A 19566-nucleotide genomic window follows, 5' to 3' on the forward strand; every position below is an offset into this window, starting at 1 on the left:
CATAGGGGTGACAAGGTGGTGTAATCAAAATGTAATGAAAAATGTCATAGTATGTCATCAAAAAAAAATGGAAACAGTGAAAAAAAGAGCCTCAAACGCATCAAAACATGGACCTAATGCCTATGGGTAAACAAGAACAATTTCTATTCAAAAGAATACAGGTATTATGATATCAAACAACTTTATTCCTTTTCATATTTGAGCAGTTTCTTAAAATGGAACAAGTTTTCAGTTAAATGGAAACACAGAAGTACAGAACAGTCTTCAGGCGGTGGTGTATCCGTGACACTCCAATTTCAGCTTTAGCACACTGACAACTTAAGATAATACAGAGACCAGAGGATCCCAGCAGCTTTCCCCTGCGTATGACAAGGCCATAGTAATGATTAAGTGGTTGGTACATTTTAATGAACACAAAGCCATCCAAGTGGAAGGTGATTTTAATTGAAATCTCCTTCTGTTTAATCACTTAACATATTCACAGAGGGGAGGAGAAAAAGTAAGTCACTCTTCAGGAGATATCTGAGGTAAATGTGTGTTCAGTGAACAAGTAATTCGGTTGCACTTCACTAAACTGGTCAGAGTGACTCCATGTAGATGTTGTTACTCTTCGCACTGTTAACTTTTTTGATATGACACTAGATCTTACCACTCGCCACCCCTCTTCTTTATCCACTCTCCCTCAACGTCATCATCCCTGACTAAGATTTTACAGTCTAATACTTGTGGCTCTCTTGTGTGTAGTTTGCATGTTCTCCCTGTGTCAGCGTGGGTTCTCTCTGGGTCCTCAGGCTTCCCCCCACAGTCCAAAGACATGCAGCTTTGGTAATTTCATTCCCTTCATTGTAGAAATCCACAGACAGAAGGGAAACAACAGGGAAGTGAAGTGACTGTCAACAAGAAAGAGAGAGTTGCTGTTTTGCAGCTGTCAGCTGTTTCTATGCGACTCTCCCTGCTGATTTTAACAGTGAATCGTTCATAAATTCAAAAAGTATTTAGCTCTCTGCTAGTGTTATGTTATGTGATAAATAGATTTTTTCTTTGTTTAAAAACAGAGGCCTTATGCTGATGTTATTAAGGCTTTCTGAGACTTTGAAGCCAAAGATATATTATAACTAAATCTATCATTTTGAATGACTGGCGTACACTAAAGAGATTGATAGCACATAAGTTATTAGCTGTATTATTAATAGGCTGATATTTAAACCAAAATAGACTATGAATTATAGTTTATTGTGAGAAACCAAGTCTATGTAAGATTAGACATCCCACTCTCCCATTTAGCTTAAATTGAATTATATTTTTTTTTTAACTTAACCACAATTTTCACCACAGTAGCGGCAGTTGAATCAGGCTCCTCGACTATTCAAGGTCACCCCCATAAATAACAAAGTTAGTGTGGCTGAACCTTATTGCACCTGTTACAAGCTGCAGAGAAGCAGCAGATTTAAGTCCTTTCACACATATCTGAATTTAAAAAAAAACATGATCCAATGCAATGTTATACCAAAAAACAATAATTTATTATCATTTCTTTTGTAAAGATCACCATTATCACACATTTACCCGGCTACAAATGTGCCAACTACGCATTACTCAAAATTAGACCATTGACATTGACTCAAAACAAATACAGGGATTGGTTTAAAATTTAAAATTTACAATATTTCAGTTAAAAGTGAGGCATTTGGAATGACTATACTGTACATGTAACTGGACTATAAAGTCTGTTGATAAATGGCAACCCATTCATTTCACCAGTTTAGTTTTTCAATGATCTAATATGCTGTGTTCTGAGTCCTGCTCAGTGGCAATCATCCTAACACATTTAATGTGATTGCAAATATCATTCAATAATGATGATATATATTTCCCAGTTACAAAAAACTCAAATTATACAATGTATGAATAAGGCTGAATAATGCCTCTCTTGTTGCACAGATATATCCAAAGACAGGTTATGAAATCTGTTTGCCACACAAACGTATCATTGATTCAGTTTTTGCTGTTAAGGCTATGCTGAGTAAAGGTGTATGTTGATGATGCAAAAATACTGGTATGTAAAAGCTATGAGCAGGTCCGCTTGTTGAATATGTAGAAAAAACTCAAAATATTATGAAAAAATAAAATTGAATACAAAATCATTTCTACCCAAAGCTGTAAACCATACAAAACAAAGCTGCAGCACTGGCAATGAGTCCGAATATTTTTTACTTTTGGGATGTTTGTGTTCCTTTACTCCAAAAAAATATCATACGTACAATATATATAGTACATAAATGCTGTGTCCAAAATGCCATTTTTTCCATTGAACTGTGAATGTAGCAGCAGTATTGTTTCCTTGTTCGTAGCTTTTTAAAAGTGTGGCTCAAGTTAACAAATTACAGAAACAACAGATGAAGAGCTCCACTGTAACATGAGGTATTGAACTTTTATAAAATTACTGATAATAAAAATATTAGCAAAAGTTATTTGACTTGTTGACCAAAAACATTTGCTAATATTATCAACTTACAATGTACAGTAATCTTAAACCTCAACCTCAATTTATTTCCCCAAAAGAGATATGGCAGTTTATCATGAAACACAAGGGATTTTCTTCCCTTTAAGGTCAATGAATCCATTTCAAATCCATTACATTTTAGGGATTAAACACATTCTTGCTGTAGTTATGCTCAATCTTTATGAAGAGCAAGTTGTACAGTACAATGATAGGAATGTAAGATATTTGTGGTTCTTTAAAGCTGAAACGTGTACCTTGTTTTAACTTATTTTAACTTTCTGTTGTTGTAAAATTGACTTAAGCTATTGTCATTTTCTGCTATCTATATAGTTGACTCATCCATGTAAAAGCACCAGTAGTTTGAAGATGATTTCAACATCATTGAGAGTAACTGATTTCAGCTTTAAAGGATAAGTAGATATGTTAATGAAAGAGCATTAAAAAGTAGGTGAAAGGCAAAAGACCCACTGATTCATTGTGTCTTGCAACTGGCAGGTGTACATACTGTAATACACAAAAGAAAATACTTAACTATCCTAAGATGCTCATACAACCATTTTGAGTCATATGGTTACAACATAAATATGAAAATAGAATTGAAAAGATAAAAATGTTTCGAGTGAAGTAATAAAATAAGTATATCGTTTTGTAGAAAAATGTTTTTCCCGCAGAATGATTTGAGAAAAACAATACTGAAGAACATGAAGGAAATGCCTTGACACCACTGATAAATTCTTTACAAAATGCTTTTTGGGTTACAAAGTGTGAAAAATATTCCTATTGTCCTCATAAAAACGCCACATTGAACGAGGCAAGTATATTATACCGCATGGGGTAGAATGTGTGTGTTTATTTTATACAGTAGTGACTGATAGGAAGGCGTTGTGCACTTTGGCTCCCTCGGGAGCCTTAGTGCCATGAGTCATCAGCTCCTGGATGGTCATCCAGTTGTCCAGGATCTTCTTGTTGCGTTTCTTCATCATCTTCTTCTGACTGAGCTCTATAATGCTGACTTCCTTGCGACCCTCGCTGCTGCTCTGAGGGTTCTCCTTCAAGCTTTCCAGCCGACTACGCTGCATGAACTCTCGTCTTTTCCTCTGTTCTTTTGCTCTGACCAGGTGCTGCTTTCTCTCCTCTTTACTCCAGTACCTCCCCATCTTCATTTCACTCATTGCATCATCATCCGTGGTCATTCCCCCGCTACGCTCCTCTTTAATCTTTAGGGCTCGCTCCCTAAGGATCTTGTCTCTTACCGGCCTCTTGGTGATGTAGCGTGTGCCATCGCTGCGAATTTTGACCTTCCACTCCATCTTGGGTTCATTAGTGGGCCTCTGAGGCTCTTTGCAGACGCTGAGCAGGCTGAGCTGGCTCTGGGCGTACTCCACAGCTGAGCGTTGCTGGATCAGCTGCATGTAGCTCTGGTAGTGGCGGGCATGAGCTGGGATGTTGACCTGCCTCTGCTGGGAACTGTGGGATGGAGAGAAGTACGGAATCTGGAAAGCAAGGGGCTTCACTTTTCCGCTGCTGTCCTCCTCAGCCTGAGTTGTCTGGTTCCACTCAGAAGGATTACCGAGGTCAGGGCTGCAGCTTTTCCCTGGGACTGGAGCACGGCATGCTGGGATGGGGCTTGGGCTGAGAGAAGGGCCGGTAGCAAAGCCACTGCAGAGGTTCCTCTGGTTGGTGAGACTAACCATCCTCTGAAGTGAGTGCTCTGGGGAGCGGTCCATTGCTAGAGGGGTGCTTCGTGAACTCTCCGCCGTGTTATAGGCACTGGAGCTGTCCTTGTCCGATTTCTCCAGCCTCTCATTAATGTCAGCCAGCTTACTCCTCGTAGGGTCGTTTTGATGGAGGCTTTGGTTTTTGGTTGAGGGTGCAGAGTGGCCCGAGGAGGGAGACTGCTGGCCCTTACGAAGGTTATGAGCCTGCATGATGTTCTGACATTCTAGTTCGATGCTGCGCAGCTCCTCGTTGAGCATACGTAGCTCATGCTGCACACCGCCCTGCTCCCCCATGCTGCATTCAATGGTGCTGCGGCGGCTGTAGAACAGGTCGTACTCGCCGCTGTTACGTATCTGACACTTCAGCTCCAAGAGCTGCTGGAAACGATCACCCTCCGTCTCCTCGTCGTCCTCGTCGTCCTTGTCCTCCAGCCGCATCGAGCCAGTGGTATGGTGTGTGTCCCGATTGTCTTTTAGGCACTGGGACAAACGTCTCTGGATGTGTGCCAGGACATTGTGCTCCGAGCTCTCCATTCTGTCTTTTATACTAAGTAAACTATCCTTATGATGAGGGAGTGTGGAGCAGGTGGGCTTGTCGTCGTCTGCTCTCTGAAAAGAATAAGATGAACAAGAAGAAGAGCCTTTAATACTTATTATAGATATGGCACTTTGAACTAGAATTACCATACAGTTATTTCTTTCCATTGAGTCACATAAGGATATTTTATTATTATATTGCTCTAGGACACATACTGGAGACTACAGTAGCCAGGCTTGCAATATTTTTTTAATGCCAACATCTTGACATAAGGTTAACCAGCTTTGTAATCTCGGTAATAAAATGAAATTACCTTTTATTTACCGGTGATAACATGTTAATTATCTCATTATCACGAGAAAACAAAAGGTTGTTATCTGGAGATAACAACATAATTAACTTAACTTTAATTTTTTTTTTATTGCAAACAGCTTTTCTCGGCTTCAATAGGAAACTTATGTGTGTGTAAGTATATTTTCAACTTATGTGCAAAGATGTTTTAATTGATTCAACATTTTTACTAATGATATATATTAGTATATTAGATGTATAATATTCAGTGCTGAGGTATAAGGAAGTTTTATTTTGATAGCCTACGAACAACCAGGCATATATATATCCATTTCAACCAAAGCAAAAAAACATTTAGTAATTTAGTGAACCAGCTGATACACGAGAAGCAATATTTTTATTCTTAGGTTGGTGAAGGCAGAGATGACAGAGAGCAGATGTCTTCACCCACCTAGGAATTTAAAGTTTGCTTCCCATATATCCACTGAACAGTGTGTGACATGTTTTGACACACTAATTGGCTGAAGGCATTTGTCTGGGGTAGTTTAATTCCTAGGTGGGTGAATGCAAAGCTGGCATATGGCAGATAAAGCCTTCAAAGACCTAGGAATAAAATATTGCAGAGGATAATCACCATGGATAAACATGAGCATTTTAGGTTAAGCCAAGCTCTGCCTCTGACAAACTCGATACGTTCATACTCCTGGTCTTCCTTTTTTATTGCTATCTTTTTCTGTACTAACGCTAGTGTAGGTGCTGGTATTACTGTTTGGCAAGCAGCAGTCTTTAATATATGTCATCATCTAGAACGCAATCCCTGATTGGCTGTTTACAAAGGATGGACACCAAACTATTCATAAAGTCTCCAGAAGTGTACAACTCAACTCAACTTTCCACTTTCAAGTGTTGAAATCACAGCAGACATCGAATTGGGAACTACGCAGACTTGTTATATAAAGCAATGAACTCTGAATGATACTCTGTTGTTCTCTCATATAGTTTTCTGTTTTACCTTCCTTTTTATGGAACAAGGACAGAAAACAACAAAGTCAACAGAACTACAGTATTTAAGAGTTCAAAAAGTGCAACCCTATTCTGCATTCTCCTGAAGGATTACTGTGCTGTTGTGTGTAACTCTGTTATACAGCTCTGTTACTTCAGGGATTGTTTCCTCTCCGCAATGTCTTTGAAGTTCCATTTATATGGATTTTTGTAGCATGCTATCCTCCCAACAAAACAGAATTTTAAATTATGATTACTAATGTTTGGAATTTAAATGGTTCAACGGTCCCCTTCCATAAATATTCATAATCATTATTTTATATTCACATTTCAAAGGGCAAAGCCTGTTTTCACTGTTTTGCAAAGGAAGTCAATGAACAGTTTGATTCCATCTGCCAGCGGCTATATCTGCAGTAATTTCAAGGAAAAGGTTAATATTGACTATGAATAATGACCTAATGCAGTCAAAACAATTATTGTCCAGTTTAATAGTATGATGTTCAAAGGCACTGGGTACTTTTGGTCTGTCAGGGGGGAGGTTGCTTTAAATCTATTGCTTTCTGACTCACTAGTTTTTAGGGGCTTTATTCTTATTGAACAGAACAAAAAAAGGAAACAGGCTTCCCAGAGTTTCTTAAACCCAGATAACAAAGCTCTATTATTGACTTGCTAATCCAGTTACACAAAGCATGTTTTGCTGCTGTCTGACCTGCTCATTCTCCTGCTCCTCCTGTAAGGCAGCCAATTCCATCTCCTCTCTCTGCTGCTCCTCCAACATTTCCATCTTCAGCTGCTCCAGGAACTCGCTGTGCTCATCATCCAGCCAGGCCTCCTCCAGCTAAGGGTGAATGGAGAGAGAGAGAGAGAGAGACAGAGAGAGAGAGAGAGAGAGAGAGAGAGAGAGAGAGAGAGAGAGAGAAAGAGAGAGAGAGAGAGAGAGAGAGACAGAGAGAGACAGAGAGAGAGAGAGAGGCGAGTGTTATCTGTCATGGTCTTAAGCTTGTGGCGACACAGTGTCTCAAAACAAATAGTTGGGTGTTCCAAATGGGTGCCCAAACGAAAAAAAAACCACAACAGGCGTGGTTTTAAAAGAAGAAACTGCAAGCATCAATATCATGTGTATTTGCACTGATGTTTCTAAACCAACAAAACACCACCGCTCATCTTTAAAACATGCATTGTAATCTTAAAATCAAGCCAATACAATTTAATGGACATAAGCCTGCCACCTTTGACCCATTTGCTCCACATCATCCATCATCTGATTTTCTGCTGGATGTGAACCAAATGGGATCCATATCTGAAGACTTCAGATTTACTACTGAGAGACACATTTAATTACAAAGAGTCTAGTATTGCTCCTGGCTCATCTGCACTGCGGCACAGTCCTTACACTTATTCGCCATCGGCCTTGGGCCTGAACTCACTCCACATTAGCATGCCATTAGCTTTTATGGCTTACCGTTGGAAGTCAATTACAGTGGCGCTACATAAAAATAAAACATGATGAGGTGTCTCAGTGGTGGCTTCCACTAGGAGTGGTTGTGGCAGTGGGGAGGGTTGGCTACCCAGGACTGCTAAGATTTCCTCAGAGCAAATAGAATGTAAATGACAAACCTTCAGGGCTGTAATCAGAGGATTGAATGCTTTCTTTACCCATGTCAGTGAAAAATACAGTATATCAGTGTGAGATATTTTCTTACCTGCATTTCAGGTCTGGCAACCAGTAATACGATGTTCCTGCTCTCATCGTTGGAGAGCGCAGCCATTGCTTCCTGTCTGTCTTGTACATCTTGGCCATTAATCTGAAGATGACATACAAACATGATGAGAACACTCACTATTAAGTCAAACACAAACAAGCAAAAACAGGCGCATGCACGCACACGCACGCACACGCACAGAGGCCACTTTATTCTCTCCAATACAAAGCCCTTAAGAAAAACACAGTACCACAATAAAAGTGGCACTGCACAATAATGCCTTTTTTTCCCGGGGAAATTGTAAACACTCTGTGATGCTCTCTAATATGAAGCAGGACCCAGCAGTGATTATGAATGGGACAGTGGCCGTGGGCCGACGGAGCTGTTGTGTTCACCAAAGTATCCGGCAGCGCACATGCATCTAGCCGTACAATTAACTGGCCACTGACAGGGGGCGTCCATCTTTTTGCAGGCAGAGTAATGGCCCTGTCATTGGTGGATAATAGTGCTAGAGTACTGGTCTGCCTCACAAACACAAACACACACACACACACACACACACACACACACACACACACACACACACACACACACAGACACAGACACACACAGACACACACACACACACACACACACACACACACACACACACACCCTCTCCTGGCTCAAATCAGTCACACAACACACCGGCAGACAATTAAAATTCAACAGAGCTAATGCATCCACCCCACACATCAAATAGTCACTTGCACGGACTATTACTTTTATAGATCTTTACTTCTGTTAGAATACTTCGCGTTGCCTATTTGTGGTTTCAAAAATTACCTATCCCAGTACACTACTTTCAATTGCTAATCTGCAGTTTAAGATACACTAATCAATATTTACCAGAGTAAGTCTGTGTGTTTGCATGTTTGTGTGTGTGTTTGTGTGTGTGTGTTTTGAGTACTTTGCCAGGTGAATATGTCTGTGTCTGTGGATAAATTTTGTCAATGCCAAAACCCTGCTGGATGTAGTTAACCTTATAGTTGTGTAGTTGTGATAGAAAAAGAAAGAGGCAGAGTTCAAAGAAGTGTGTGGTGGGAGAAAAGGCACCAGAAATAGGGGGATAGGAAGTATGAAATGGGGAAGTAGAAAGTAGAACCCTTAGTTTATGCCCCTGGCCAACATTCGTTTTAAGTTGCGGATCACTGCACCCCAATTTCAATCATTCCTGTCCCCTCTAAGACTCTAAGACATTAGGTAAAATGTCACCTTGTGAAACTGTGTGTGTGCGTTTGTGTGTGTCATCATGGCAAAATGTGACACCAGAAAAGGTCTCAAAGGTAACAAAGACATGCACAAACACAAACACATGCATGCCATGTGTCTCCTCAGAGCCAAATACACCTAGCGTCTCATCTTACTTAATTGGTCAGAAAGTTATCAACATACAACGTAAACCAGAGAACATTTGAGCACAACATATGAATATATATGTCAATATTAACATTGGGTTAAAATTGACCCTGTGAGGCAACTGGGCATATTGAATAAATCTTGCACAGTTCATCGATTTCACCAATCTCACTTCACTCATGTCATGTGTTCCATTACATGCTACACACCAATTCTGTGTTGTGACTGTGATTCCATTGCAAGATTCAGATTAACAATAGATCATATGATTTCAAATCTGAAAGATGTTGTTCCTAGCCGACCGAATAGTCATCCCGAGCCTCTTTTATCTTTGTTTCGGGTTTCTGGATCTGTGAATTAAATCTTGTAAGGTACTGAAGAGTGCTTCACTAAGTGGTGAACTTAGTTAGTATCTAGCAAGCTGAAGATCCTTATGTTTCCCTCTGGAGTTGGTGGGGACCAAAAAAAGAGCTTCAATAGACGGTGAATATTAGACTACATTCATCAGGTGGCTAAACGCGCCTCCGACTAAATGCCTATGTTGCTCCGTTTGCTGAATGTATAAAAAGGCAATTGTTTGCCATAACAATTTAATAAGGTGATAATTTACTTGACATACCAATTAGAGGCTATTACTTGTCTAAACAAAAACAATAATTACCCACCCAACCCACAGAGGCAAAGCTATACAGCCCTCAGCCCTAACAACTGCTGCTCCTTGTCGGGACCACAATTCCTCTGAATATCAAGCCTGAAGATGAAGCGAGGGGCTAATAACAGTCATAGCCTCTCAGCTATCCCGCAGGAGGCAGTGAGCTGCAGCACAGCACCATCCTGAACTACAACTCTTAAAAACCCCTGTTGGTGCTGAGTCGGTAACTAAAACAGCCAGGGGGGCATTTCTCCCCCTCTAACAGTCACAGCGGGGGCGAGTTCCCCCTTTAATGTGCTGCCATTAAAAATGAATGGGCTCTCGTGCTGGGAGACAGTGGTTGAGTGTGACAAAATAAAAGTGTGTTTTTATGTTGAATCTAATGAGAGCTAGTGTAGAGGGGGCCAATGAGACAAAGTGTCCTACTGTACCTGTAAAATGCGATCCCCCTCTCGGATACGTCCATCTCTCGCAGCGATGCTGTTTGGACTGATCTGTGAAGGCGGAGGGAACAAAAATGATGCCTTAAAAACACTTTCAGTCTTCATTTAAGAGAATAGAAAAGAGTGCCTGGAAATGTTTTAACTCATTATGTTGACATCACCCAGCTATACATGTCTAGACTGTTATTAATAAAGTGAGCAACACACAATAGGTGTGCTGACTTGGGAAGACCTTAAATGTCAAATGGCTTCTCTGCAGCTGCCCAGTCAGTTTTCAAAGCCATTCAAACCCTGAACATCACCTTTATCATTTAAGTCCTCAATTTTAGCCTCCTTAGTTGTTCCATCATGGCAGGTTTATCTAGCACAAGCCTGTGAATATAGCATTCACAGTCTGTAACTCAGCCTCAAAACACCATGCACCTGCTCCTCCTGTAACTAATGTCGGTGAACAAGGGGGCAGGACACTCTTTCATCGGCCAATCAATCGGTGTCTGGGGCCATTCGTTTCACTCTCTTCTAACCGGTGGGATTTCTGGAGATGGTGAGGTGCTGTGGCACTCCATCTTCATGATAGTCCACTCCTACACAGAGGAACACTCATTAAACTGGGAGGAAGGTCACTAGACGGGAATGGAGGGACCAGAGGAAATTGAAGGTAATCTTTCTGCGGTTATGGGGAAGGCACCCAAACCCTGAGTAATCTACTACTGGAAACAGGAACAAGATGTCACTGTGAAGTGGCCGTGGTTACATTTTTGGCAAACTCCAAGAAGGATTTGGGTTTAAATCTTGGTCCTTTCTGTTTCATTCTCTGACTGTTTGAATGGTGGGAAGAAATTTTGAGAGAACTTATCTGGAGGAACATAAACAAAGATGGTAAAGATGGACCAAAAACTTGAAATTCCCACTGTGAATTAGAGTGTGTTGGCCTTGCAATAGACTTTTGGCCTGTCCAGGATGGACTCTGTCTTTTTGCCCAGTGCATGCTGGGATAGACTGCAGCCTGTGCTCTTGAATAGAATTAAACAAGCACAATAAATGGAAGGACCTGAGGAAATTTTTCTGGTCTTATTCTTCTGAATTATTCAACCACTGTACTGTGAATACACAATAGAAACAAAAGGAAATAGACTTAACAAACAACAGCGTAAAAGACAATGAGGCCATTCATCAAGTGCTGCAAAGTTAGAAAATTAAGCTTGTTGTAAAATGACCTTGCACAGTTGTTAACGCCATGTTGATTTGTTATCACTACTTACGCAAGATCAGAGTAACACATCCTCAAACACATGCTGTATACAGTGACATTCAGCCACCTCATCTAAATGCAGCACACATCTCTAAGCCCTACTTTTTTGTAGAACGAACACTTAAGAATGCTGCCAAGAGCCACGGACCACAGTGATTTATATTCTGCTCAGCTCTCAAAGAGAACACCTTGCAGGGTCCGAGTCAGCTTCAAACATATCGGCGAGAAAGTTGAGCAGAATAGAGAATAGTACTGTATTTTCTGTTCTTCCAACAAGTGGGAGATAAATGGATAGAAGAGTCTTTTTGCTAACATGCATCTCAAAGCATAATTACTGCTGTCAGCCGTGCCGAAAGGACAGGGTGAACAACTCAGACAAGACCTGAAAGTGTTTGGATTTTCATTTCATGTCATATTGGTAGTCATACTGTTACAACATTGCCAAACTGTCCAATAATGTCATTAGTGGATCATGAAAGAGTTCAATTTTAAAGTTACTATACCCAATAAAGAACCTGATTTGCTCACATGAATACTGAATTAAATCATAAATTGGAAGATGAATATTAAATGTCAGAATTCATTTAGTCTCGGATTTTCGGCTTTCTCAGTTGTTTTGGCATTTTACTGAGGCACTCTGATCTAGCCGTGATAATTGTCGGTTTCTACAACAGTGTATGATATGTAAATGTGAGACTTCAAAGAACTGAAATATAAAGAACTCTGTAGAATATGCATATACCTTTTGCCCCGAGAGTGTTTATATTTTCATTTTTCCAACAGCTAGCAGTCCTAACTGCGGTGGTTGGCAAAAAAAGCTAGCAGGAGGTGGATACATTTTTTCTTTTTTTACAGAATCTCCAGGAGCAATGCAGAGCAGGGAAAGATAAAAGAGAGAATATTCTGTGTTTAGAGAGTTCTTAAAAGAAAGTATAAAAGTTAGTGCTTCCTTGTGGCAAACTGAGTTGAAAGATGCAGAGCTTGTGGTCTTATGTGAAGCCTTTCGACACAAGTCTATCATCTTGAAAGAGAAGTGATCCACTCACCTCACTGACATAGATGGCCACATCCTCCTCTTCATCTGTTCTGTAGCACAGAGTTAGCCCCAACTTTTCTTGGATGTTGAGTCGACACAATTCCACTTCCTATGTAGACAAAAGGGAAAATACAGAAACTGTAAAAACAAGACCAAGAGTCATAGGCAAATTATACAGGGGTTTTTCCTTAATGAATAAAGGCTTCAACTAACTATATAAGAGAGCACTGGGGAAAAGAAACTAATATAGCAGTCTCAGAGGATGTGTGGCTTCAAATATGGGAGACCCAGTCTATCTCTATTAACTCGTTGTTCTGCGGGGATTTCTGTAGGAAAAATCGTGTTGTTTTTTTTCCACCCCTAACCAAAACCTCAGTGCTCCTTTGATCCTTTGATCGGTTTCAGCAAACCATGCTCACTTTTTCCGGTCATGCCCTTATGTTATGCCTTTCTAGAAAGAAGTGGGCCAATTGGTCTAAGGGATCCTGGGTCTGAGACTTGACTTTTCTTTTACCTCAATGTACCTTGGACATATTCCTAAAGATCTCAAGAAGAGCGAATTTTACTTTTTTGAAGATCTTTCTGACCGCCAGTAAAAAGACAATTACAAATGCAGAGGAACCCTCCAACCATCATCCTTCTTATTAGTATAATCAACTCTATATGCATTATAAAAAGCAAATGCCTTTCACTATTTGATTGCAAAAGAAGAGGGGAGATAAATATTGGAAAAAATGGGACTGTTACAGCCATGTAGATCTATAATATATATGTATGTGTGTGGGTTTTTTTTCTAACTAGACACCAGGGGGTCAACCGGTACCTGTACTTTTTCTTTTGGCCTATCCTTATTTTGTTTATGTAAACATTCTAGACCTCACCCTTTCTAAGTATACTTAAAAGCAAAAAGGAATGGTCATGGAATTCAGGCACAGCGTTGTTGTGAGATCAAGGTTGGTTATCTGCATGGCAACAATGACAAGGCTATGGTTACTAGGTATAAAGATTACCATCTTCAACATTTTACATTTGTTAATAAGCAGTAAAAAAGCAGTGCAGGGGCATGGATGTCTGTTCAAAATATCATGGCAATTCATCCCATGGTTGCTTAGACATTTTACCCTGAACCACTAATGTCAAACTCATGGTAGCACTAGAGGAAATGTCAGGGGAAGGATTCATCACCTGAGTACCATGAATGTCTGTGCAAAAAAATCATAGCAATCCATCCTCATAGTTGTTGAGACATTTCAGTCTGGAATAATGTCGTACAACAACTGTCAGTGAAGGCAATTTTAAGAATAGAGGACACTAAAAGTTCATTTTTGACCTTTGACACATTATCACAGGTCTATTTCGTAGCTGTTCTGGAGTTTGTCATGTTCTTATGAAATTGCCATTTCTCCAAAAAACTTCAAGCCAGTGTGGAGGATTTATTTATTTTAAGAGCAAAAGATGTCCTAAAAATCCAAGACGACTATTGATCTGCCGAGGAAGATCGAGTAATATGACAAAATGCTCCTGAACAGCTATTTAAATAATTGTGTTTCCGAGATAATGGACCTCTTTGACCTTTAGTGAAGAAACAGAAACTGATCTAAGACTCCAAATGCATTCTGTACACTTAATATAAAATTTAAATCTTGATGCACAACAATGCGTACTGAAGTTTCTGCTCCACTGAAGATCAAATAACAATGTTCTTCAAGTTTCAGCAAAAAAAAACGACTTGTTTTTGAGTCGCTTATTGAGTCTGGTTTGCCAACTCTCGTCTGAGGTTTTTGAGTCTGAAAGTGTTTGATCATGAAAGACATTCTCAGCTCTCAGAGTTTGATCGGTGGGGGCTTTGATAAATGCCAAAGGACCTCGAGTGTTTTTCTTTCAAGCCTTTGCCAAGTCGTGGAATATTAGACTATAAATAAACTATAATTATGCTAATTCTACCAGATATACATATTTGCTGCAGCACTGGAGTATTCCTCATCTTCCCTTGGGGAGAGATCAACAAACTATTGACTTACAAATCAGTGGTCGTCAAATTTCCCACGAGCCTCTTGGAACACAGCAAAGTACCCTGGCGTCAACATGAATTCTTCATTTAAGTTCATTAATACAAACAGAAAGGGAAATTTGATTAACAACAGCTAGAACTTCGAGCAAGTGGCACAGCCCCTCTTTATCTAAAATCTATGTTGTGAATATGGAACCAAACGCAACTTCCAATTTCTCCCAAGAATGCAGACATTTAATGCACAAAAACTACTTTGCACTCTTGGTTTCCCACAACAGAGGTGCAGCCAAACACCAAACAGCACCAGCCCATGCGCCCATCTCTAAATGCTGAAACATATCAAGGGTGTTGGAGGGAATCATGTGTGAAATGGCCTCTCCTCCCAAAGTCTTCATTAGAGCAGAAACACACCAACTCTCAGCAGCAAGAGCGAGGTGGTTGAATGGAGAGGAGGATGGAGGCGGTGGTGTGGGCTCTGGTGGGCTCAGGGGGGGCCTCACACAGAAACAGAGAGATTCATTTCCTCTGTGACAAGTGTGGGTTGGCTGGTTACACGTGTCAGATGTGGCAGGGCTTAGGGAATGGGATGGGGGGGGTGAAGTCTGACCATGGTGGGATGAGATGAGGGGAAGACGGGAGAAAAGGCCAATACCACTGCCAGAGAGCCGCCACCTGCTGCCTCTGGCTACTCCTCCTGAGCTGTTTATGACCCCCCACTTCCCAACACACACACACAAACACATCTTTAGGCTCAATTCCCATTTTCTCCTCCTCCCCTGTCACTCGTTTTTTCCTACACTTCTCTACCTCTGCTTTTCTCACACATTGACACATCATTGAGGTGTTTTTGGACTGCTGCTGCTGCCGGGCTACACACACTTCCATACACACACGGAAAAAAAGAAATTCCTGCACAGTCCCTTGCATAGAAGTGTATTCGGCAGAGCACGCACATTTGCACAGACACAGTGAAAAAGAGCTGAAGAAAAACAACATCATCTGAGCTTTGTCGTTTTATCTCTCTCGACAGCCTCCACCTGAAGGGGAGCTCAGATCTTTAATTGACTGTCTCAGAAGCGATGATAACTTCAGATCCCGGCTGATATGTAAGAGGGGAAAAGCTTTGCTGCCGACTACCTGAACAAACTGTGCTGCTAAAATCAGTCATTAGCTATATTAAGAATATTACTAATGAGCTACCACCTTTATTGTTGGTGGAGATATATTAAAGCAGCACATCTGATGCAACGAAGCAGTCATGGAGGTAATGGGAGCAACAGAGACAGCACACAGCTTGCATGCTAATAAGACGTGAGAAGTTGTGGGATATCTGTGGGAAATATTGAAATCACAAGCAATGTCTCAGACATCTGTCTAAAAATAAACCAACCAAACTAATTGCTGAGACTGAGGCAAAGCAGAGGTGTGAGCAGGTACTACATCATAGCATCAAGCCTAAAGTTACTTCTGACTAATTAATGGTTAGATAAAGTGCAGGAGACCTGTGGCGAGATGATCAGAGAAAATAGATTGCTACAATTACTGCATGTTCTATGAAACACCAACCCTGCGTGTGTGTGTGTTTTTCTATGTGCAGCACACACATTTGACCCTTTTTCTTCACCAGATGTTCTTTTGCTTTCTTGTTTTAAGACAATATTGTGTAGAGAAAACACCCACTCACACTCAGAGGCCTCAGTAAAAGGAGGTTGTCTCCTGATCCATCAAACACACATTCACCAATCTCTGTCTCTTCTCTTGCCTTTTGATTTTTTTCCCTCCTCCATTTTCCAGGCGAGCTCTCTGCCTCTCAGGCAGGAGATTGCGGCGTGGCACAGGGACGAGGACTGACAGTAAATTAATGACTGCGATGGCGTGATTAGGGGGAAGATTGCCGCCCACCATCAAAGCACATTGGATGCTGTCATAATAATCGTGCCTTTGATTACCAGTAATTGAAAAAGCAGTCACAAATGCATGGACGGCTACCACTGGCAAGAAGAGAGGGGAGACGTTCTATGGGCTTGGAGTACTTCACTTCTTCAAAACTCACCGAAACTAATCAAAGGAATGGTTACTAACACGGTGTTGTGGCCACATACACATCAAGGGGTTGCAGGAAATGCATGATGTTTTCTGTGTGAAATTTTAGCTATAAGGTATGGCCTATGTGTTTAATTCAAACAAGCAAACCATCCGAGAGGACAGAAACATTATTGAGTGCAAGGTTCAGCTTTAGGGGTGGCGTAGAAAATCTCCCGCCTCTTTCCTACAGAACGAACTATTCAATTCAGTGAGCTTCAATAAAGGGTATATTTTTACTCAAATCCCGCCCTCACTTGTTAATTGAAGCGGGACTTATTTTAAAGAGGTTTTTGAGATATATGAGGGACACATTGTTGATGGTCAGTCTATATTTAAAAAATACAGTACAGAATTAAAGGTTGCTGGGAAAATCATGATATATGGGAGGAAATTGTAGATTGAGGCCAAATGCAAAATGTGGCCTTTGAGCCAATGGTATCCTTCAGAAACAATCTGTGCAGTCCCCAAATATGACATGAAATGCATGAATTATATTATTATTCTGAATCTGTCAAGTTAGGAATGACTTCATGTAGAAAGCTTTTTCTATCCGGTCCTCAATCATATGCCATAACTTGGCAACCTGTCATCAAAACTTGAGCTCCCCTGGTTTACATAAACCATAGTAACTTGTAAAACCAGTCAGTAATCAGATTTCTCCACCCACTGCCCCTGAACATATTTGCTTAGTTTCAGTGTATTAGACTGTATCGAGAGCTTTAAATTGGAACTGTCTGACTTTCACAGGGCTGCTCAACTGGAAATCAGCCTGAACAGATGTGTCCGTTTTCATTTCAATCAGACTTGGACTTGGATTTAATTCCCTTGGATGCAAATGTGGAGCTTCTCTTCGTGCCGCCACATAGAAAGGAAGACAATACTCTCCCTGTCTGCAGTCCTTTATAAACATGTGCTCTTGTAAACCCAGGTAACTAATTCATGTTAAGACCCAAACACAACTAGCTAGTGTTAGCTAGTGTTCAAGTTACACTTAAACACACTGCAAAGATTATAGCCAACGGTCAAGTAACACGTACATCCTGCACCTGTGTGACAGGAAATAACTCTCAATACCAGCTGGTAGAGATATTCTGTATTAGTAATTTAAAAAAAGGAAACCAGAGCGGTCTGACTAGTGCCAATGGTGCAGGACACTTGCAGACAGCCCGACATTGGGCGACCGTCAGCATGGTATATCAGGACCTTTTGTGTGCACATGAGACTGCACCAACTGGCTTCTTTGATCCTAACTTGGATTACATTTGACTTATTTGCCACATAAAACCAATAGTAAACCTGCATTCATTTCTTGTACACTGTAAAATGTCTGGCTCTTTAACTGCTAACTGCTAACTGCTCCACTGTTCACCAGCTAATTGCTAACTTTGTCTCTTGTTTGGTGCTTAAAAAGGGTTCAGTGCAAAACGTTTATCAAACCTATTTAGCTGAAAACAGTTGCCTGCTGTGGCCGGCTCTCTGATGCCTAAATTCAGTCTTTACTTTGGACGGAGAGTAGCAGTATGTGGTGTATCCTGTGGCCGATTGCCTATTAAGTCCAGGAAAATTAAATCCTGCTTCCACATGAACCAAAGCAGCCTTGAAATACACAGTATACTATGAAGTTTACCTCTGCGACATCTGGCATCTCTCCCCCTCATCACACACTGTTCTTCAGGACTCTCTTATCTTGATTACTTTGACAGAAACATCAACGTCCTGGTGTATTAGAAAGGTGAATTAGATTTAGATGGTTTTTACTCTGATGTGATGGCAAACCGCTCTCCCCCGCTGTGCATTTTCATCTAAGAAAAGGTAATTTAAAGAAATGTCTTTCCCTCATTCCCTTTCGTCTCCTTCAGCGGGGAAGTGAGGGATCAGGTCGACTCTGAAAGTGGCTTTTCAGCTTTTGCCTACATCCCCCTCACAGCGTTTTCAGTTGACATACAGTAAGTGGGGCCGCATTAGCTTAATATCGAACTCCCGGAGCATGAAATAAAAAAAAACGGTGCAGGCCACAAAGCACACACAGAATAATAGGATTTGTTAATAGCAATGAGGCATAAAGAGAGGCTTTAATATATTATATTTGTTCCGATTTGACACTGGGATCCAAGCGGGTGCACAAATCTCTTTAGGATGTGAAGAAACAGCTCAAGCTCAGTGGGTGGAAGCATTCAGAACAAATTCAAATGAAGCAAATATAAGGAGGGAGGGGCGAGCAATCATCATACATCAGACTAGTCACAGCCCTCGCTGGCAATATGCTTGCACCTCAATGACTCGGAAATAAAGAATATTGGACCAAATCGGAGAGCGGAGACAGTCTGTTTATCTCTTCCCGTCACAGTAGAATCAGTGCATCAGTATGTATCAGGCTGTAAGTGTCAGAGATCAACAGCCTTAGAAACATCATCTACCCAACTCTCTTGTTACTTGCACTCTGGTAAAGCAAAGAAATGTGTTTCTATCGTTTTTTTCTTACTAGCACCTTCCACACACACACCTCACTCTAATTTAGTTTGATCGAGCTCAGAGTCAACGCATTTACCAGCTTGTTCTTCCAGAGTTGTGAAAACAATTAGAAAGTCTCAGGCAACACTGTCACAGTTTTCAACTTTCTCTTTTCGCATGGTAGAAAAAAAACAAACATGGAGGTATGCCATGACTGCCAATGGAAGCAAGGGATTTTTTAAAGCTCTGTGCAAGTCATATAGGCCCTCATTTATCAAACGAGCGTAGAAACCAGCGCAGATCTGAGCGTATATTTCGTCTTGCGACAGGGTTCACGTGTGATTTATCAAATGATCCTATCTCGCCAATCATAGCGTGAGAATGATTGGCTGTTGATAAATGTGCCGGCTCGAAACAATTTTAATTTAAATACAACGCCCTAATATATACCTGATTCAGAAGGCTCGCCTTCAGAGTTTACAA

At 40.8% G+C, this 19566-nt stretch overlaps 1 protein-coding gene across 2 annotated transcripts in view; it reads right to left on the bottom strand.

Moving 5' to 3' along the window:
- Positions 1 to 1538: 1538 nt before the first annotated feature.
- The window catches only part of LOC131973872 (PDZ domain-containing RING finger protein 4-like), a 137829-nt gene continuing 119801 nt past the window's right edge, over positions 1539 to 19566 (bottom strand). For both annotated transcript variants that reach the window (XM_059335988.1, XM_059335990.1), the window contains 5 exons: positions 12547 to 12645; positions 10237 to 10299; positions 7756 to 7857; positions 6762 to 6890; positions 1539 to 4830 (listed from right to left, as the gene is read on the bottom strand). In XM_059335988.1, the coding sequence (XP_059191971.1) occupies positions 3358 to 4830; positions 6762 to 6890; positions 7756 to 7857; positions 10237 to 10299; positions 12547 to 12645 (1866 nt within the window). In that variant the 3' untranslated portion in view covers positions 1539 to 3357. The remainder of the gene's footprint in view (positions 4831 to 6761; positions 6891 to 7755; positions 7858 to 10236; positions 10300 to 12546; positions 12646 to 19566) is intronic.

Source organism: Centropristis striata, chromosome 6, assembly GCF_030273125.1.
Source record: "Centropristis striata isolate RG_2023a ecotype Rhode Island chromosome 6, C.striata_1.0, whole genome shotgun sequence".
Classification (NCBI taxonomy): Eukaryota; Metazoa; Chordata; class Actinopteri; order Perciformes; family Serranidae; genus Centropristis; species Centropristis striata.